Source organism: Monodelphis domestica, chromosome 2 (genome assembly GCF_027887165.1).
Source record: "Monodelphis domestica isolate mMonDom1 chromosome 2, mMonDom1.pri, whole genome shotgun sequence".
Classification (NCBI taxonomy): Eukaryota; Metazoa; Chordata; class Mammalia; order Didelphimorphia; family Didelphidae; genus Monodelphis; species Monodelphis domestica.
Window position 1 is genome coordinate 528,967,026 of NC_077228.1, and position 21,339 is coordinate 528,988,364.

A 21,339-nucleotide genomic window follows, 5' to 3' on the forward strand; every position below is an offset into this window, starting at 1 on the left:
ATTGAGAGTCAGGCCTAGAAACAGGAGATCCTGGGTTCAAATCTGGCCTCAGACCCTTCCTACATGTGTGACACTAAGCAAGTCACTTAACCCCCATTATCCTAGTCTTTACCACTCTTCTGTCTTGAAACCAATACGTAGTAATGATTCTAAGATGGAAACGGTTTGAAAAAAAAGTCTCTGGCCTTGATGAATTCATAATCTAAAGGATTTTAAGTCACTTAGAAGCTTCCCACAATGTGGTTCCACCTCCCTTTTAGTCTTTTTTTCCAAGGACCCTCCTTGGGGTACTCTGTCCATTCTAGTCCGGCTGGCCGCCCATCCATTCACGTTGTCTCTGACAGCAGCCATGTGTGCACAGTGTCTCCTCCTTCTCGCCTCTGCCTTTTCTGCGGATGCTGCTCTAGCCCCTTCCCTCATGAAGTCCAGGCCCTACATTTGCTCGCCTCTTCCCAAGCTTATCCATTCAGGAGAATGGAAGCTCCTGGCGGGCAGAGACCGATTGGGTTCTCTCTTTGTGCCCCCAGGGCCTCTCTGGAGCAGGATGGGGGCTTCACAAATGTTTGCTGAAATCAGGATTAAAAATGACCTTGTCAGGCTGGAACGCTGAGCTCAGATGAAAAGACCAGAAATGTCTCAGGGATAAATATAAACATCTGGTACTTAAATTAAAAAGATAAATCTCATAAATGCAGGCCGGGAGAAGGGAAGTGAAGGGAATGGCTTGGCAATCGTTCAAATGACCAAGGTCTTTGTTTCCAGGAGGCCCCAGATTGCTGAAAAGCCACCACTCATCAGCCCAAGCCCAAGCACACCCTTCTCCCTGGGCTGCTCAAGCTCTGGGAATAGGAACCAAACGCTCACTCCCTAAGCCCTGCTTTCTGGCTCCTCTCTCTCGGAGATGGCCTGTTCCTTGTCCTTCACTACAGTGGACGATTCCCGAGGGCTTGCATTTGTATCCCAGAACTGGGCAAACACGGTGGCTGGCACAGATGGAGCACTTACTAAGAGCTGTGCTCTCCCATCCATGTATCTCTCCCTGCCTTTTCTATTCCCCACAATGCCGATCCTTCGGGTCCATGATGTGTAGCGAGAGAGCCCACCTGGGAGATTGCTGGTGTTTAGAATGGGTTTGTGTGTAAAGGAGCACTTGGGGAGCACTCTGCAACTTCCCAAATGCCATCTGGCCCCATTTTCTTCTTATTCCAGCAGGCGAACTCAGGGATGTCAGATCGGTGCTTGTCAGCAGAACCAGGGCCAAGACCATGCCCCAAAGGGTGAGCGCAGTGGGGGACCCATCACATTGCCTCTTCATCTAGTTCCTGGCCCGGGTTCTTGTAAGCTGTGCTTGCAGAGTCTCTTCTGAGGAGTCTTCAGAGTCTTCTGAGACATCTGGATGACCTTCTGTCTAGAGGGAAGCTCTTTTCCATCAGGATTTCTGTTTGGGAGGTATTGGTCTAAGTTTGAGGCCTCCACTGGTATTGGCTACTGACAGATCCCTGAACAAAATTATCTACACAACTGCATCAAACAAGGACTCATAGACGATCTCAATCTTCAGTTCAATCAACAAACATTTACTGAGTGGGTATGATGGGAGGGCAGCTAGGTGGTAAATGGATAGAGTGCTGGGCCCGGAGTCAGGAAGATGGGAGTTCAAACCTGGCCTCACACACTTACTAGCTTTGAGACCTGGCAAGTCGCTTTAACTTGTTAGCCTCAATTTCCTCATTTGTAAAGCGAGGAGAAAGAAATGCAAACCACTCCAGGATCATTGCCAAGAAAACTCCAAATGGGGTCATGAAGAGTCAGACACAACAACAAAAATGATGTGCCAGACATTGGGGGCAAGAATACAGTCTCTACCCTCAAGTAGCTTACATTTCCCTGGGGAAAAGAAATGTGGCCACAGAGATGTCAAGACAAAGCGCCAGCCTCCTGAAGGGAAGGGGCTGCATGTCCACAACCTTTCAGCTCCAGGTGCTACTCAGAAGATGGGATCTGCTAGAAAGGGATGACATGGTTTACTGTCTGGAAATCTTTTATATTTTATACAGTATATACATATTAAATAAAATATATATATATAGACAGAGCCTGTTAAATTATAGATACACATACATAAAGGAGGGAGGGAAAGAAGGGGGGAGAGAGAAGAGAGAGAGGAAGAGAGCGAGAGAGAGAGGGAGAGGCAGAGAGAGAAAGACAGAGAGAGGGAGAGAGAGAGAGACAGAGAGAAGGGAAGAGAGAGAGAGAGTCAGAGACAGAGAGAGAGGGGGAGAGAGACAGAGACAGAGACAGAGAGACAGAGACAGAGAGACACAGACACACACACAAAGAGAGACAGAGAGACAGAGACACAGAGAGAGACAAAGGCAGAGACACAGAGAGAGAGAGAGAGAGAGCAATATACAAAGACAAAGACAGACAGGGAGAGAACAAGAAACAAAGGGGAGAGATAGACAGAGAGAGAGGGGGAGACAGAGACAGAGACAGAGAGAGGGGGGGGAGGGAGAGGGAGAGAGAGAGAGAGAGAGAGAGAGAGAGAGAGAGAGAGAGAGAGAGAGAGAGAGAGAGAGAGAGAGAGAGAGAGAGAAAGAGAGAGAGGAGAGAGAGAGGAGCTGGTTTGTTCCTCTCCCACATTTTCTTTTAAAAGGTTTTAATGATTGGTCTGTCTTTGATACACACTCATGTCTGGTTAGCTTTACTACTTCATGGGGAACCTCCTTTATAATAAAGGAAAAACCCAATCTCAGTTGAGTAAGGTCCACATGGCCGTCATATCTGCCTGAAAATGTGACCAAGCATGTCCACTCCCCCCACTTTCTCATCTTTCTCCAGGGCCAGGATCAGTCTTCATGACTGCCAGCATTTCATTTCCTTTTATTGCTCTTTTCGCTTCTGTGGTCTAGTTACTGGGGACACTTATTCTCCCAGTTCTGCTCACTATATTTAGCATCAGTTCACGTAAATCTTCCTGCACATCTCTGGATCCCTCAGATTTTTTCTAGTCATACTATTTCATTACAGTCACATAACCTGGTTTCTTTTAGTCATTCTGCAAAGCAATGGGCACCCACTTTGTTTTCAGGTCTTTGCTATCACAAATGGGCTACTCTGAAGACTACAGTCCTTAGGGTGGGCATTTTTCTTTCTCTGGTCTTTCTGAGATATGTTTTTGTGAAGGCAGAGGGGTATGAAGGCTTTTATGGAAAAGAGACAGCAAGTAGGTGGAGAGCTAAATGACTGTCAACATATGGGGCCCATGAAATAGCAGATCACTGACTGAGAGCCGGAAGGGGTCTCTAATCCTATCTGCTCCTTTCAGAGATGAGGAAATTGAAAACTGGGGAAGGTTTAATGACCTAACCAAGATCAAACAATGTGAAAAGGGGAGAGTCAGAATTTGAATTTAAATCCCCTGAATGAATTTAGCACTCTTTGCCCTGCTCCAGGCTCCTGGTTGTCTTTTTATGTGCTGCAACCAAAATGCTGTGCATCATTCATGTATAGCATAATCGGTAGAGTTACTCCACTTAATTGTGTGGAATTTTGAGAATAATTATCACAATTTATTTTTTAAAGAAAGACATCTAGAACATGGGACTCAAACCACTGCTTACCCAGATCATCCCCAACATCGGAGAGAGTCCAGATGTTTGAAGGAGTTACTACTAGAGCTCTGAGTCTTCTGGCATGCTCCAACCCAAAGCCTAATGAATATGAAATCTGTAGACCTTTAACAGCAATGAGCCAAGAGCCAGATGTGAGGCTGGGCAGTGAAGGTCCCAGGACTGTCAGGGAGAGCTCTTTTCTGAAGGCTGAAGCAGCCACAGAGGTGCTTGGGTATCCCTCATAAAGGTTTAATTTTCACTTAATGAGATTTGTCTAGGAAACACCTCTGGATAATATGAATAAAAATGACAGCAAGAAGCTTTCTAGTGCTTATTATGTGCTAGGGACTGAGCTAATCACCTTACAGCATTATCCTAATTGATCCTCACATCAACCCTATTATTAGCCCCATTTTATAGTTGAGGATGTTGAGGCAGACACATTAAGTGGCTTGTCCAACTTATAACAAAGAAAAAATTTACCAACAAAGACAGTACGTGTCTGAGGCTGGATTTGAATTTAGATCCTCCTAATTCCAGGCCCAGGATTCTTTAGTGGCAGAATGAATAATAGACTTGACTGGGGAGAGATTCAAGCTAGGCAGGGAAACCTCTTCCAATTCTCTGAGCAGCTACTGCATCCAGGCATGAGATGATGAGAGCCTACACCAGAGTTGGGACAATGTCAGAGGACAGAAGGGGGCGGACATTGGAGAAATTAAGAGGCCGTGGCACCATATTGGATATGGCAGGGAGAGGGGTGGGAGCCATTAAGGAATCCAGGATGACTCGTAGGTTGTGAACCTGTGGGGCTGGGAAGAGAATAGTACCATCTTTGGTAATAGGGATGGTAGGAGAGGGGAGCATTTGGGGAAGGAAATAGGGTTCATTCAGTGAAGAGGAGCTGGATGGGCAGAGAAGGCGTGAATGAGTTTTGATAGAGGAAGTACCCACATTTACAGCATCATAGATCCAAACAATTATCTCCAAGAACCAAGAATGAATAGTTTATATGACAGATCTGGTCATCAGTGCCTCAGGAACTTCGGTTGTGTTGATCAGAATGGCTTAGATTCTTTTGAGAGCTGGAAGAGACTTCCAAGGTTGTCAAGTCCAAACCCCTCATTTTTTAGCAGAAGGAAATGAGGGGACCCAGGGAGGTTCAGTGATATGCCCTACAAGGTAGCATGCACTATCAGGGGAATTTGAACCCAGGTCCTGTGGCTGAAGAGCTTAAGCTCTTTCCACTGGACCAGGCTGCTTGTGTCATTTTCCAAAGGCAGCCCAGCCTGCTCTCCTATTCAGTTCTGAGTCCACTTCATCATCATCTAGTTGTGTTTGAGTGGAGACACCAGATAAAGAATCCTAGAACTTGGAAGCAAGAAGGGACTAGCCTGAGCTCTTATTTTATAAATGAGAAAACTGAGGCTAGAACTTGACTTGTTTGATCAAATGAAAATCTTTGTTTTGTAAGTGACACCAGAATTAATTAAATAATCAGCTAAATAACCATCGTGGCATTTCCTTAGAGCTCAGGGTGAAACAGAGAAGCCCCTCAGTCCCGTTTCCAAAAAGTTTAGATAGTCCTTCCCTTTGACCCTGAGAGCAGAGCTCACAATTAATGGGATTTTCTGCCTTCCCCAGGCAGGAAGCTCCAGGTGGGTAGGCTGCTTCGGCCTGGTGTTCTTTGGCAACCTGGCCTTCACCTGCTGACTTCCTAATCACCAACCATCTGCAACCAGGTGTCTCCAGGTGGCATGCCTTTGGCCTTCAAGTAGCGCCAAAGCCCCTGGAGATGGACAAGGTAATCCCAAAGCACCTTCTCTGACATCAACAAAAAATGGTGGCTTCTTAGCTCTTCTGAGTCCAGAGACAGTCCATCAATCTTTGGCTGTTCTGTATTTTTTAAAAAGAAATTTTGCTGCTACCAGGCACTGAAGCCTCACTTCTCACCATAAAACTTTCCAGCCAATGTATTTATAATGGGGAGAATCTATTTTTAAAGCAGAAATCCGCCCCCCCCCTTCCATCCAGGCACCGCACTAGCATAAATGTAAAGTAAAACCATAAATTAGCCAGAACAGGAAATAAAACAAAAACAAGCCAAACAAGCAACGTACAACGGATCGTTAGCAGAAAATGATGACTGGTGGGGTATAAATAAAAGATCATCTACTGAATAAATAATTACTTTGAGGAGCTCAATCGTTCCCAGTGAATAAGATTCTCAGAAAATATCCACCAAGAAAAATGTGATTTTTTTTTTCAGTTGGAAAATCTTGGGCAAAATGGGAAAACAAAATCAACCTTTACTACCAGAGGGAAAAAAACCTTCACTCCATTTCTCTATTAGTTTCTCTTGCAGCTGCTAAAGGAATAATAAACTAGCCTACCAGCGGCTGCTCAGGGCTGTTTTCTCCCCAGAGCTGTCCTCCCTCACTGGCTCTCACGCTGCCTTTGAGGGAGAGGCAGTTTTTTATGGGCCTGATGGATTGGGACTTGGGCTGTTGAGCCACCTTGTGATCCAGGCTGGTCTGCCAGATGCCGAGGTGATATCATTATTGCTCAGTCCTTTAGGACGATTGCTTTTTGAGCCAGGAGGGACTTTGAAGATCATCTGGTCGACTCCCTCATCATCAAAGCAGACAGTTTTTTACCGAGACACTCGACTCAATTACTTTGTCAAAGTGCAAAGAGATGAACAGTGTGGGTGTTTCTGGCACGTGACAATGCAGAAGGCACTGCGTGCATGATGTAAATTAATTTTATTATTATTGTACAGAGAACTGATTTCTTCTTAAAGTGAAGGCCAACAAGGATGGCAATTTGCAAACATTTGTAAAATAGGGGAAATACTCCACTGTGGGGAAGGAGAGAGTGTCATGAAGATGAAATGAAATCATGTCCATGATAAGTGGCAGAATTAGCAAACATTCTACAAATGGCAGTTACTGCTATTCAAATGGCTCAAATAAACATTCCTAAAAGAGGAATGCCAATCTGGCATTTGGAGACTGATGCCCTGGGTTCAAATCCCAGTCCAATCACTTCCTTGTGTGACCTTGGGCAAGTCACACAACCTCTGGAGAGGGGGTGGGACCAATAATTGATTTCTTGACTAAATGACTCGGAAGTTTTCTCCCAGGCCCAGATCTATGTCCTCTCACTGCCCCAGTGTAAGTGTGCCAACCGTGCCAGGCTTGACAGCAGAGCAAGAAGCATTGTGAAAAGAATGAGGAACACTGGAAGAAAATAGGCTGAAAGAAAGTAACCAACTCATTGAGGCTTTCCAGCTGAATCTGGCTTGCTGACGGCTGGGGGTAAGCTGTCCACCTGTGGAGAGGGGCCTCGGCCAGGGAGACCAGGCACAGGACACCCTTGCTTAGGTCTGAACAGAGACGTTGGGCTCCCGAAGTCCCAGAGGTCTTGCTGGAGGGCGCCCTTCCTGGCACCGCTGGCGATCTCACTCTATGCCAGGCCCAGCTTGCCCCCCCAGGCGCACAGAGGGATCGCAACCAAGGCAGGAGCACAAAGGATGGTGACCCGACTTGTGATGGGCGATGGCGATGGCTGCCCTGCATGGAGCGGGGTTAGCGCCTGGCTGGCCCTTGGCACACGCGCACAACAGTCGAGGTCAGGGAGGCCAGAGCCTTCCTCGCCTGATGGGGGGCCGGCCTCCGTGACCTTTGCCAAGCGGGCCCAGGCCGGGAAAGCCCAGAGGTGGGGATGAGATGGCTGGCATTCTAGATGTGGGAAAACACCTCCCTCCCTTCTGTGATAACTCGCACAAGTTCCAAGTGGCAGCCATGGGCAGGAGGCTAGAGGGGCAGCGGGGAGGGCCCTGGGGTGGCACAAAGCCCCAAGCTCAAGTTGGAGCTCCCACACTTCCTCTGACCCTGTAGGTAGGACCCTGGGAAAGTCACTGAACTTCTGTCCAGCTCAGGTTCCTCGTCTGTGAAATGGGGACAATCGAGGCCCTCCCCAGGGGAGTTGTGATGTTAAAGCATGGGGCAAGCCTGGCAGGGCCCCCCTCGGCTCCCCAGAAAGAGCTGCTCTACATCCGTCTGTCCGGAGGGGTCCCGGGGCATCCCTGCAGTCTCCCAGCCCTTTGGGCCCAGTCCCAAACGCCAGATGCTCCCTAAGAGCAGGGACGAGGCGGTCCTGCCCTCTAGACAAGGCACGGCGCTGAGGCTCTCACCTGGGCCTGGCTGAGCTGTCCTTTCCTCCTCTCAGAGGCGTTTTCGCTGAGCTTCCCGGCCTTGTGGCTGGAATTGCACCTGTAGCACGTCCAGCGGGCCTGGCGCCCCGTCCCCACGGAGCACTCTTTGTTGAGCAGGCACAAGGAGTGATACAGGTGGCCGCAGCTGTGGGACAAAAGCCAGGTCATGCTTTGGACACCCCCCGCCCCTGGGAAGGGCCCACTGCTGCCCGAGGGGGCACGCGTGGGGCGGGGGGAGGTCTCTCACCATGACCTGCGGCCCCCCTCACCCCAGGCTGGCCCCCTGACCCAGAGCACGGCATTGCTCAAGGCAGGGAGGCCTAGACCGTGCCACCCCCCTTCCCCAGTCATTGGCTACCAGATCTCCTGGGCACGAACGTCCCCCAGGGAGGCACCACGTGGCCCTGCCATTCCTTGGGAACAGAGGCTCCCTTGGATGGCACAGCCCGGCAAATCTGCACAGAGGGGTGCAGGCCTGGAGCAAAGTCGGGGGAAAGCAGGGCCCTGAGCCGCGCAGCCTTCATGGGCGCCCCAGCTCTCCACTGCTGCCCAAAGGGGTCACCCTCTGGGCCAGGAGCCGCCTCGGGCCCTGAGCTCGGATGGCGCCAGGACACGCTTCCTGTCTCCAGCCCAAGCCTCTCCTTCCCCCGTCACTGCTCCTGGGGGCTTCACCTCGCCCGTGTCCTCCCCCGGCCCACACTGCCCATTAGGGAGGGAGGCAGCTGCTGAGACCCCGGCTGTCCCCGTCCTCCCTGCTGTGGCCTTGCCAGCTGCCCACACGTCTCTGGCCGGGGGGGGGGGGTGTAACGGGCACGGGGTACCTGAAGACGATGATGTCATCAGCCACCTCCTGGCGTCTCTTGTACTGCTGCAGGCAGATGCAGCAGTAGTCCTGCTTGGGGTTCAAGCCCCTGGTGACCGACGCTCTCAGGTTACAGAGGGACCAGTGCAGGTCGTGGTTTAGGAGGCTCGTCGTTGTTTCCAGGAGCGTCTAGGAAGAGCAGGAAAGGAAACGTGGCAACCAGGTCACTAAAGGATGGCAGCAAACCCAGGGGACGCCGACGATTCCCGGCCTTAAACACGAGGAGCCGCTGGGAGGAAGCCCACGGGCCGATGAGGGCCAGGCCCGACAGGACGAGGGAGAAGGCGGTGGGTGGGTGGGGGGGGGTTGTCTGGGTGCCGGCCCTGGTCCTGGGCTGCCCCCTTGGCCTCTCCCAGTGACTCTGGAGACAGGAGGTGGGTCTGACTCCATCCCTCGAGGCTGGAAAAATGAGCTTGGGACCAAGATGCCTGCCATGGAGCATCCCACGGTGGAGGGGCTCCCACCCACCTTCAGCTCCCTGCTTCCCTCCCTCCCTCCCTCCCTGGGCCTTGCCACGAGGAGATGAAAGTCAAACCCACGGAGCTCCCGTCTCCCCCTGGGCTCGCTTAGGGCCGGGAAGTAGCCGGACAACCTCGCTCTGCTGCACGGCTGGCTTCTTAGCTTAACAGACGAGGAAACGGAGGCAAACGGGGTGAAGAGCCTCCCAGGGCACTGACCATTGTGGGGTGAGGCCTCCTAGGGAGGAGGCGCACTCCACCGGCTGCTTGGGAGCGGAGGGCCTCGGCCCCAGAGAGGATGAGCAACTTGACCCGGGTCTCACAGCTCAAGGCTGAGGAGCCCAGGACTGTGAAGGGGGCCGGGCCTCGGGGTTTCTCTTCAGATTTGGTGGGAATGAGGCGTCTAAAAGCACACCAGCAAAGGCCTAAAGACAATTCTCTCCTTTGGGCCTGGACTGCCAAGTCTGGGACTTGCTGAGAAACCAGCCTCATATGGCTGAGCGGAGGGAGGGGCTCCTACAATGACCAAAATTGAGGAGGGGTCACTGTTGGCAGAGCATGGACTTGCCAGGCTCAGGCTGCCTTTATTTTTTTTAAAGATGTCATTTGAATTTTTGAATGTAAAAAATGTATTTATTGGGTACAGCTAAATGGAGCACAGTGGATAGAGAATTAGGGCCAGAGTCAGGAGGATCTGGGTTCAAATCTGATCTCACACTTCCTAGCTGTGTGACCCTGGACAAGTCACTTAACCTCCATTGCCTAGCCGTGACTGCTCTTCTGCCTTGGAATTGATACTAAGACAGAAGGTAAGAGGTTTGGAAAAAAAGATTTTTTTTCCTCTTTCATTATTGATTTTAAATGAATCAAACCACAAATATTCACTAGGGGCTGGGCACAATGTTTATCAGATATACTTAAATACTGGGGGGGGGGGGTGGAGAAGTATTTGGAATATGCAGATAAAGAGACTTAAAGGTTCAGGATGAACCCATGACCAGGTTTTCATCTGTCACTGGGTGTTTCTCAGGTCCAATGGCTGTTTATATGTAGACAATAGGAAAACCCAAAGGCAGACGGCTTAATCTTCACACCCATCTTCACCCCACACAGCAAACTCTCAGCAGCAAGTCTGTATTACAAACATTTGCTCCTGGCCACTGGCCCGACGGAGGCCACAGGGGACGTTACCTGCTCATAGCTGAAGGTATCCAGCATTCCTAGGATGAGCCCCTGGATCTCCCCAAGTTGTCCTCTTCCATAAACGGGATCCTACAGGAAAAAATATCCAAAGAAAGAAGACCAGCTAGTTTGCGTGTTTTCCAATCCTTTGTGAAAAGCTGACTCCAGCAGCCTTCCCTTAGCCAGGCCGGGCACGGGATTCCCCCCACCGGCGGCCCCCGGGCACAACCTTTCGGGTGTCTTCATGCTGCTCATTCCCACTCGCCCCAGGCCCAACTTGGATCCTGCCCCCCATGGCAAAGGCTCCGGTGATTAGGCCCAGATCTCTAGGAGACTTTAAGGTCCGGGAAGGAAGCAAATATCACTATGGAAGGAGCCTCGTGAGGAAGGTGGAATTCTTGTTGAAAGTCCTCCCAGGCTACTCCCACTGAGAGCGGGTTTGGACCCCGGCTGCCCCTCCATTGAGCTTCCAGCTGCTGCGGACTCGTAGAACAGAAGGCCACAGAACACTGGGATTTCCCAAAGTATTTGACAAAACCATCGCATCCTAGTGTTCAGAGCCGAGAGGGACCTTTGGGAGCATTTCATCTAACGTTCCCATGTCACAGATGAAGAAATAGAGGCGCCAAGGCTCTCCCCAGCCTTCCTCCCACTATACGCCATGCCAGAGAAGAGGGAAGGATCTGAGAGAGCTAACAGTCTCGTTAGGCGACTTGGGGCTGGCGGAAGGTCCTGGCCCACAGCAGCGGCCTTTGCTTCCCTCACCGTCCTCACTTCATTCGGACACTGGCATACGAGGGGCCGTGGGCGTCCAGAACCTGGATTCTCGGGGACTGGCTCACACGGCCTGTGTGGGCCCTGGGCGAGGTTCTGGGCACTGACGGAAAGGAGGTCGCTGCTGCCAGCTGACGCAGGCTCCTTCCTGAAACTCCTGGCGCTTTAGGGCTTCTCTCCGTTTATGCCCAACGCGCAAGCGCCGCCGGGATCTACTCCCTCCCTCCCGTCTCTGCCCTTTCCTCCAAGCTTCGCGGGTCTCCCCGTCCGACCTTCTTTCCCTGGCCCAGGTCTCTCCCTTGCCCCTCCCCCTCACACCCTGCCTTTCATCGTCCTTCTCTAGATTAATTTCACATTCTTCTCCCTCCACAGAAGGGGAGCTTCCTGAGGGAAGGGCGGCCACTTTTCCTCCTGGGCTCTAGTGCCAAGCACATGGCCAAGGTGCCTGGTAAATATCTAGTGAATGGATAGATAAAAGATTGCAGCCCAATAGTATGCGCTGGTGGCTTACAAACCCAATGGGGCCTTGGGCTGTATCAAGAGAAGCAGACCGATGGGGCAGCCAGGTGGCTCAGTGGATAGAGCCAGGCCGACAGACAGAAGGACCCGGGTTCAAACGAGGCCTCGGACACTTCCTACCCGTGTGACCTTGGACAAGTCCACGGACCTCAACTGCCCAGCCCTTACGGCTCTTCAGCCTTGGAACCGAGGTGGGGGCTTAAGAAGAAAGAGACAAAGGAGGAGAGGCAGCATCCCGGCTGAGGCGGCAGTCAGCTGCCTTGACCAGAGGACGCCCCATGTCAGGAAGGACACAGAGAGGCTACAAGTTATCCCCAAGGGGATGCCCGGGGTCATGGAGCCCCTCTGAGAGGGGCCAAAGGAACTGGGGAGGCCTATTCTGGGAGAGAGAAAACCTGCGGCCGGTGGTGGAGCGAGCAGCGCCTGCACGAGGGGAATGAGACTCCCGAGTAGGGAGGACTCGCAGAGCTCTGGCAGGCACGGAGCAGCTGCTGGGTAGGATGGGAAGCTTTGCAACAAGCAGGACTCCAGCAATGCCTCCAAACTGCCAGGAAACCCTCCGGAGGCTTCCCTTGCAATCTGGGCCCACCGACTTCCTTACTGCTCTAATAATTGATGGACACGATCAAGCTTGCACCGAAAAAGACACCCCCCAAAAGGTGAGATAAAGACGGCATCCTACTTAATCCCACAGCCACGAGGGAACCCATAGCACGTGGCTGTGGGACAGCCTGGTCAGATGGTGCTTTCGAGGGGAGGAAGGATGGAAGAGACACGAGAGGCAGGGAGGCCAAAGAGGAGGCTAGAGCAATGGTCCAGGTGAGTGGGGATGAAGAGACAAGGTGGCCCGTGAATGAAGAACGGCCCGAAGTGGCCAGGCTTTGGCACTCCCAGACTGGCTATGTGGAGTGAAGGAGAGAAAGGACTTGAAGAGGACACTAAGGTTGCCACACAGTGACAGGAAGGACTGTAATGCTCAGGACACAAATAGGGGGTTTAGAAGAAGGGGAGGTGGGTTTGGGGGGTAAGATAATCCAATGAACTCTGTGATGCTTCCACAACTGATTTGTTTCCTGTGTGTGACTCACTGGCCCAACCCAAATAAGAAAAGGGGGGCAGGGAGGGACCTTTCTCTGATCACTGCCCCAATGCATGTGGCCTGCCCTGCAAGGGGCCTCTGGGCACCAGGGAGCCAGGATCAGGGAGAAGGGAGGATTCTCCTGATGGCATCTGGGCAGCTACAAGTTATAACTGTCCTGGCCATCCGACTGTGGGCTCAGAAGGGAAGGGGAAGCTTGTAGAGAGGAGGAAGCGGCCAGACGGGGGGAGTCTGCGGGCTCTGAGCAGATGTGATGGAGACAAGCCCCACGACTGGCTCCCAAAGGCAGAGGATGAGATGACTCAGTGGCTGCTCACAGACTGCTCAGGGCCAAGAACGGCCCCCACTTTGGAGACCATTGATGTAGATAGCGAGGAGCCAAGCACAGTTTTGTCTGTCAAATGAACGTCTTGACAAATAAATCTGCTCTTTTGGCAAAGCATCGGCAGTGAGCCCCGGATCTCGGAAACCTATCAAAGCTCACCAACGAGGCTGCATCTCTCCGGCACGTTTACAAGCGGGGCAGTTGGGGATTACAGAAAAAGGGAGTAATTCAAAGCTTAAATTCTGGAAAGGAGAAGATGTTTTTGTAGGTCATTTCTATATTTGTCAGGACATTCTGCTTCGGCAGACATCGGCGAGAGGCAACATCAGGAAAAGGGCCTCCTGTGGGGACGACGTATAAATTATGGACGGCGGCAGGGCGCTTGGGCCTTCCGGCTCAGCGGGTGCTCAAACCACACCATGTTCCTGCTCCAAGATGTCAGAGAGAATCCTGAGCGGGGACAAAACTCCGGAGGGTTCTCCCAAGCATGTCCGTCAACTACAGAAAGCGCCTCCCCCAAGCACAGAAGAGGGCCTTTGGAGAAGGCATCTCCCAAGATGCCTTCAGGATTGCCGTCAGGAAGACTCCTCTTCCTGAAATCAAATCTGGGTCCAGCCACTCACTAGCTCTGTGGCCCTGGGTCAGTCACTGAACCCTGTTTGCCTCCGTTTCCTCATCTGTAAAGTGAGTGGCAGAAGGGAATGGCAAACCATTCCAGTGTCTCTGCCAAGACAACCCCAAATGGGGTCACGGAGAGTGGAACATAACTGAACAACAACAATCTTTACACATCCCGTCCCAAATCTTTGGGCAAGTCCCTGAATCCCGTTGGCCTCCCTTCCTCATTTCTAAAGTGAGCTGGAAAAGGAAAATTAAGTCACTTTAGAGGCAGCATTTCTTCTCTTTTCTTTTCTTTTCTGATAAATCCTTACCTTCTGTCTTGAATCAAGATGAAGGATCGGTCCCAAGGCAGAAGAGCAGTAAGGGCTAGGGAGTTTGGGTCAAGTGACTTGCTCAGGGTCACATAGCTAAGAAGGGTGTGAGGCCACATTTGAACCCAGGATCCCCTTCTCCAGGCCTGGCTCTCAGTCCACTGAACCACCTAGTTCTCCACCTCCACCTCATCTTCAGCGAGGCCCTCACAGCTCCACCTGACTTGAGGCTGCCCCCGGACCTCCTTCCTTACTGTTGCCTTCCCTCCCCACATTGCTGGGGCCGCTCTTCTGCTCCTTCACCTCTTCAGGGACTCCCCCACTTTCATGGGCTCTGCACTCCGACTGTCCCTGGGACGCTTTGACGTCCTGCTATGCCAATTCCTAAGCTCGCCCACCCAGCTGGAAGGACATACAGGACTTTGGATCACTCGGGCCAGCTTCAGATGCGTGGGATCCCCCTCCACCAGGCCCTGCTGGGCCTGGCCAGTCATGATGTTCTTTAGCCCAGCGGCCGCTGAGGCAGGCCCAGTCTCTGGGGCTCCAAGCCGCCCTGTGCCTGCTGTGGGGACATGGGCGCCCCCCACCCCCTGAGCTGCAGACATCGGCGGCCCTTGCCTTCTCAGTGTTCCTGCCTTTTCCTAACTCTCACACACAGCCTCTGCCTTCTAGGAACCTTCTGCCTCCCCATGGGCTCGGCTCTGCCAGGGCAGGAGGCCCCCAATGACTAAATCTTGTGCCACTTAGCTTCGATCTCCATCTCTCAAAGGCAATGGATGACTTCCTGGTGGTTACGTTTAATGTTTATGCATCCTTGTTTTAATACTTTTTTTTACCCTCACCTTCTGTCTTTGAATCAATACCCTGTGTTGGTTCCAGGGCAGAAGAGCAGTAAGGACAACACAATGGGTGAAGTGACTTGCCCAGGGTGCAGACAGAAAGTGTCAGATTTGAACCCAGGACTTCCCAGCTCTAGGCCTGACTCTCCATCCACTGAGCCACCAAGCTGCCCCCCAACAGAAAGTATTAAAACGGAGACAGCTTGGTGGCTCAGTGGATGGAGAGTCAGGCCTAGAGCTGGGAAGTCCTGGGTTCAAATCTGGCCCCAGGCACTTTCTATCTGCACCCTGGGCAAGTCACTTCACCCATTGTGTTGTCCTTACTGCTCTTCTGCCCTGGAACCAACACAGGGTATTGATTCTAAGACAGCAGGAAAGGGTTTAAAAAAATAGCTTTAGTTTTTTTTCAAATAAAAGAGCAGGATTTGGTGGAAAGCCCCAATGAAAGCCTTTTCTTATTTAATGGCATCCATGGAAAGGCGAGTTACTGCATCAAAAGGCCAAGCCTGAGACCCCAGGGTGGAGGGGGCCTTCAGGGGGTCTTCGTGGGGCTTTCGTAGGGCTACATGCATACTGGGATGAGAACTCGAGCAAAGACAACCTTGAGTGCAGGCCGCTCAGGGGGACACCAGCCTTGGCGGGGTGGCCCTGGGCCAGGGGAGTCACTCGGAAAGCCTCCCCCCTCCTCCCCCCCATCCCAAATACTCACTTGTAGGATTCGCTGCAAGATGGACGGGAGGGCGATGAAGGCCGCCATGCTGTTCAGCACCTGCATGGTCAGAGACTTGAGAGCTGCAAGAGGGAGGCCTGGGATTAGAGAGGGTCCCGGCAAGGCTGGCCTGTCTACAAGGCTGGGTGGAGCTTCGCTCAGGAGGAGACGGCAACGTCTGGGCACTGACATTTGAAGCGAAGGCTCTACGTGACCCAGCAGAGGGGGGAAGGGCAGAAGAGGCCCCACAAACACTCGGGGATTATTTCCCCCGAGTGGAGGGCCTGTGAGTGGGCGTCCCAGGCCCTGCGGTCCCCATGGCTTACATTCTGCATGTCGGTGTGGAGCCGACGAACCGGACAGCTTCTGCGGGGCCATCATTGCCTCCAACAGCGGGAACCAGAGAGCCTGCAATGGCACAGCAGACTGGTGAGCCCGAGGACCTGGCCTACCCCCTCCTCCACGAGAGCCCCCAGTGCCACGCTGCCGCGCTGGTGGCTCTCTTCAGACAAACCTAGACCGAGTGCCCGGCTGTCTCACGCCTTGTAAGAGCCACCGACGACGACAGAAGACTCAGAATTCACTTACACAGATTTAGAAATCGTCTCTCCAACTCTCGTTTGTTGGACACAATGAGGGGGAGGAGGCTCAGGGAGCTGCAGTGACTTGGATGGGCAGGCAGCAAGAATGTGCGTTTCCAAAAGGTGACAGTTCTTGCTTTTGAAACAAACTTGAACCCACAGAAAGCCAAAACGGGGTGGAACAACGAGCCTACAAACAGAGCCTGCGTACTGAAAGTCTGCTGTGCGTGGAGCCGAGACCCCAGAAAGGGAAGCGCCAGGGAAAGGCTAAATGCAAAGAAAGGCCGGGGAACATTCAGAAGGATGACAAAAGGTGGGGTTTTTAGCTGACTTTTAAAGATCAAAGGCATTCCTTTTATATTTGTGCGAATCATCACCCCTTCGGCCACATCACACTCCTCTTCCTAGCAGAACAAGAATGAGGTGTCGAAAGAGAATTTCTCTCTCTCCAGTGTTGCTTTTTTAATGTCATCCCTCAGTGGCCTGGAGGTCAAATATCACTGAGTAAATTCAGGTATAGATGAGCCTCAGTAAAAGGAAGTTAAAGAACCAACAAACTAAGGATTCCACAGGCACTGCCCTCTGGGAGGCCCTGGCAAATTAAGAAACTATGATTGGTTCCTGAGATGTGACGTATGAGTTAGTGGGTGGAGAAACAAGGTTATAAGTTCAGAGCAGGAGCAAGTCTGGGTCTTTTGGCATGCACATGGAGGAGCAGAGGGGACCCTTCATGGAGTGTAACTGGAAGCCCACAATGGTGACTGCAGTTAGAAAGGTTAAGTACCTCTTTGCCTCTCTCCTGCTTTTTCCTCTCTTTACTAATACTTCTACTTTTGATTGAATAAAGTTATTAAGTTACACCCAGCCTCGTAATTTTAAATATTACAAAGGGGCAGTCAGGTGGCTCAGTGGATAGAGAACCAGGCCTGTAGATGAGAAGATCTGGGTTCAAATTTGGCCTCAAATCTGCCTAGCTGGGTGACCCTGGGCAAGACGCTTAACCCCCATTACTTAGCCTGCATCTCTCTTCCACCTTGGAACCAAAACTTAGGATTAACTCTAAGACAGAAGGTAAAGGTTAAAATAGCATAAAGAATAAGAACATGAATTAAAGGCCAAAGGAGGCCTTTATTCCTGCCTCAGATCAAGAAACCAGGAGGATGACTTAAAAAAAAGGAAGGAAGCTGCTTAGATACCCCAAGATAAGGGTTTTGTGCCCAGCTCCTGCATTGATTTGTGCCACCTGGACAGCTCCTGGTTCTCTCTCCCCTTCAGAGATATGATGGGGATGTCTAATGGAGATGATGGACAGACGTAGAAGGGCAGCAGATAGGTACAAAATGGTTTCTCCCCCAGGTTCAAACTTCATTCCTGTGTGGCAAGATTTCCTAGGGAGACAGTCTTATTCCTTGAAAAGAGGGAACAGGGAGAAAGAAGGGAAGTATTTGGGAAGAGGACTAGATGGATGGTCTGTGAGGCCCTCATCCTCCTCCCACATCCATTCTTCCTGTCACTACAGGAGGAAGACAAAGTGATGGGACTTTCCCAGGGCTTCAAGTTGTGCATCCTCAGAGGAGTTTAAAAAACCCATTTGGATTTTTACAAAGGGGGCCATCACTCTTGTGCTAACAAGCGATAGCTCAGGCTGGACAGGCTCCTTGCCTCAATGACAGATCACTAGGCTGGGTCTCCTGCCTCCTCCCCAGAGTTGAGTCAATGTTAGCAGCTTCACGATTACATCTTTCAGAGAACACAAAGATGAAATAAGGTGCTTTCGGTGGCATTTATTCCCCTGGTTTAAAGGACGTGATGAATGAGGAGGGAATGGGCCAAAGAGGAAGAGATGATAATGGGGGGCTTAGGGGACTTCAAGCCTTCTCTTCGAGGGACAGAGAAAGAGAGGGAGGCCTTTGGGGTTTGAGGGATGATGGGCTCTCACTAAGCTGCTGCTTCCCGGCATCTCTGACCCAGTGTGCCCTCTGGGGCTCCATCATGCCACCCTTCCAAACAGCCCCCCATGAACCAGGATTTGGCCTGGGCCAAATTTATTTTCAAGCATTTGAAATTCTAAATTGTGTTGAAATGAAGAAAAGGGGCAAGGATCTGAGGTTTTTGTTGAAGCCTCATTACTATGTTTGTTTCCTGCTGAGATTAATTGCAGAGTTCAGGGCATTGTTGCCAAGTGTTCTTGGTCTTTAGAGACAATGAGGTGGTTCAGTGGACAAGGTATTGGAGTCAGGAGGGACTGAGTTCAAATCCTGATTCAGACCTTTACTAGCTCTATGATCCTGGCAAGTCACTTAACCTCTGTCTGCCTCAGTTTCTTTGTAAAATGGGGAAAATTATAGCATCTGCCTTGCAGAGTCACTGTGAGGATCAAATGAGACATTCATGTAGTACTCTGAAAATCTTAAGTGCTACATAAATGCCAGCTATTATCTGTGAAGCCTGGGAGGCCAGGGATGACACAGGACAGGTATCTCGACAGGCCAAGCTTTCTGTGTCACTGGGCAAAAGATGGTTTTGTTTGAGGTTTAGCTGCACACCTAAATCTAACATCAGAGAAGGAAAAAAGAAAACAGGTTTTGGCTCCTTGGCACCCAGAGACACCTCGAGCCTTAGGCCCCACTTCAAAAAGCTTTTTCCCATTTTGGAAAAATCACAACTTCACACTGAGAAAGTATACCCCCACCCTGCCCAAGGGGTAATTCTGAGGGAAGGAGATCTGTCTCAGAGCCTCTCCTTTTCTTTTATCTCTAGGCAGTTGGTGGGAGCAGGAGAAGAAGGAAAAGAAGGCTGGAGCATAGTTGGAAAAGACCCGAGTTCAAATCTACCTTTAGACAGCAGCTATGTGACTTGTGGCAAGTCACTTAACCAGACTCATTTTCCTCAGTTGTAAAAGGAGGAGATGCGGCTTCTTCCTCATAGGGTCCTCACAGGTAGGGGGGTCAAATGAAATAATCATTAGAAAGCCCTTTACCAACCCTGAAGCACAAGATAAATGCAGGTTACAATCCTCGTCTTCCTCCTCACTGGCAGGAGGCCAGAATGGAAGCCAACATGATGCCAGGCTGAAGATGCCAACGCCCTCGTCCCTGCCACCCAGCCCCCCTTCTTCTTTGGTATGGTCTCTAAGCTAAGGCCCTACAAGAACCCTTCAGGTTTGTTTTTTTAAACTGTTACCTTCCGTCTTAGGGTCAGTGCTGTGCATTGGTTCCAAGAGTGGTCAGGGCTAGGCAGTGGGGCTTAAGTGACTTGCTCAGGGTCGCCCAGGGAGGAAGTGTCTGAGGCCAGATCTGAACCCAGGATCGCCTGTCTCTGGGCCTGGCTCTCTCTCCACTGTGCTACCTCGCTGCTCTCCTTCAGATTTTATTTAATCGGTGCAGGTGGGTCAGATTTGGCACTGCAGCTGTTGTCTGTTGCCCCCGGTCTGGCCCAGCACGGGCAGCCTGAGCATCCGGCAGGAGAGAGAAGACAAACACCTCCCGGTCCCCTGACAAGCCGCCCTTCAGCCGTGCCTGCCCTGAGCACTTTGTCCTGGGAGGCAGTTACTGGCTGCAGGCCCCCTTGTCCTCTGCTTCCCCCCAATGCCTTGGGGCTCCTTCCGAGGGCCTTGCTTGCACCCTCCCCATATAGGAAACCATGCGAAATTCAGGCTGGGCCAAGTGGGCCTGCTTTTCAAGCCAGCACGAAGGCTGGGACGCCTTCGGCGTGAACAGAGAGGCCAAGCACTCCTGCTAATAATGTCAGGAATCCGTTCCTCCGGGAGCACTCAACAGTGATTAAAATCCAATTTAATTAGACTCAGGTGGCTGAGAGGGCAACGTACGAAGAATTAATTCCTTTCCCCCAACCTGAAAAGCCCGCTCCCGCCTTGGAGACCCTCTTACCTCTCGCTGTTGCTGGTTTAGACTATGCGAATTCCTCTGGCAGAGGGCGATTGTCTCCACTAAGATCACTTCCACATCCTTTAATGAGGGCTCTTCTTTTGCATCTAAATTGGGAAAAAAAGGCTGAACATCTCCAGGGAAGGTCACCCCCCTGCATTCGCCATCGCTAGGGGAAATGCCGTTTGTATTCCTGGCAGGGACCCCAGGCAGAGTGCCCGCATGAGTTACAGGACATCCCGTGGAATAACGGGGACGTTCCAATGGGAAGAGCCACCTCCATGGTACTCCAGGTAAAGGCAAGCACGTCACTTAGGACGAAGAAAGCCACGGCTTGGGTCCCCGGCCTGGAGAGCGCAGGCTCTCACGTATCCAGGGCTGGAGAATCCAGGGGCAAACAGGCCTTTGGTCGCAGGCCTCCCCCAGGGCCTGGCCAGGCTTCTGGGGCCGACTCGACTGTGTCCAGGGAAGACAACTCCCCTTCTAAGAAAACAGACTGAAAATGGCAAATCGATTGCTGCGATGCATCTGCCTCCACGGACCCTTCCCTGCCACGAGCTGGGCCCTGGGCGGGGGGATGCCAGCGTGCCCTGACGTAAGAGGCTGGCAGAGAGCAGCACAATCTATGTCTTCCTCTGGGGGCCACTGCAGAGGATTCTGCCTGTCCATTCTCCCACCATGAACTCGGGAGGAGGCTGCAAACATCTGATGTCTATGGGACAACTGGCTCATGGCTGGACTTCTCAAAATGCATGACGTTAGGGGGTGGTAGGTGGCTCCGTGGATACCGAACCAGGTCTAGAGAAAGAAGGGCCTGGGTTCAAATCTGTTCTCAGACACTTCCTAGCTGGGCAAGTCGCTTAAGCCCCATTGCTGAGCTTTAGAGCCAATACAGAGTACTGATTCTAAGACAGAAAGTCAGGGTTTAAAAAAGAGCTATCTCAGGACTCTTGGGGCGACTAGGGAAATAGCTCTTCGCAAAGCTTGTGCCCCAATGACTAAAAAGATGTCCATCCATGTGGCAGATGTGGTCTCAGGGGGACAGCAGGGCTATATTGCCTTCAACAAGCATCACCTTTGCTCCAGGAAACAATATGGTGCCCGTCCTTAGGAAACATTATCTGATATGTCAAAGATCAGAGGGGGCCAAGAGTGGAAGCATCCAGGATTCCCAAGGTGTCTGGGGGGATGACATGGAGGGCATGTGGGTAGGCGGCTGGCGTAATCTGAGACCAGACTGGCGGTAAGCTTCCAGGATGTGCAGAGAATTAGGAAAGATCAAGAACTTACCTTCGCTTTCTTTTGTAAACTCCTGGAGCTTGCTTTGTAGTCTCTAGGG

At 51.6% G+C, this 21,339-nt stretch overlaps 1 protein-coding gene across 5 annotated transcripts in view; it reads right to left on the reverse strand.

Moving 5' to 3' along the window:
• VPS8 (VPS8 subunit of CORVET complex) overlaps positions 1-21,339 on the reverse strand; it is a 175,298-nt gene that overhangs the window by 27,000 nt on the left and 126,959 nt on the right. For all 5 annotated transcript variants that reach the window (XM_056819884.1, XM_056819883.1, XM_056819882.1 and 2 more), the window contains 7 exons: positions 21,291-21,333; positions 20,004-20,107; positions 15,859-15,940; positions 15,533-15,615; positions 10,345-10,425; positions 8,655-8,824; positions 7,813-7,978 (listed from right to left, as the gene is read on the reverse strand). In XM_056819884.1, coding sequence (XP_056675862.1) covers positions 7,813-7,978; positions 8,655-8,824; positions 10,345-10,425; positions 15,533-15,615; positions 15,859-15,940; positions 20,004-20,107; positions 21,291-21,333 — 729 coding nt within the window. The remainder of the gene's footprint in view (positions 1-7,812; positions 7,979-8,654; positions 8,825-10,344; positions 10,426-15,532; positions 15,616-15,858; positions 15,941-20,003; positions 20,108-21,290; positions 21,334-21,339) is intronic.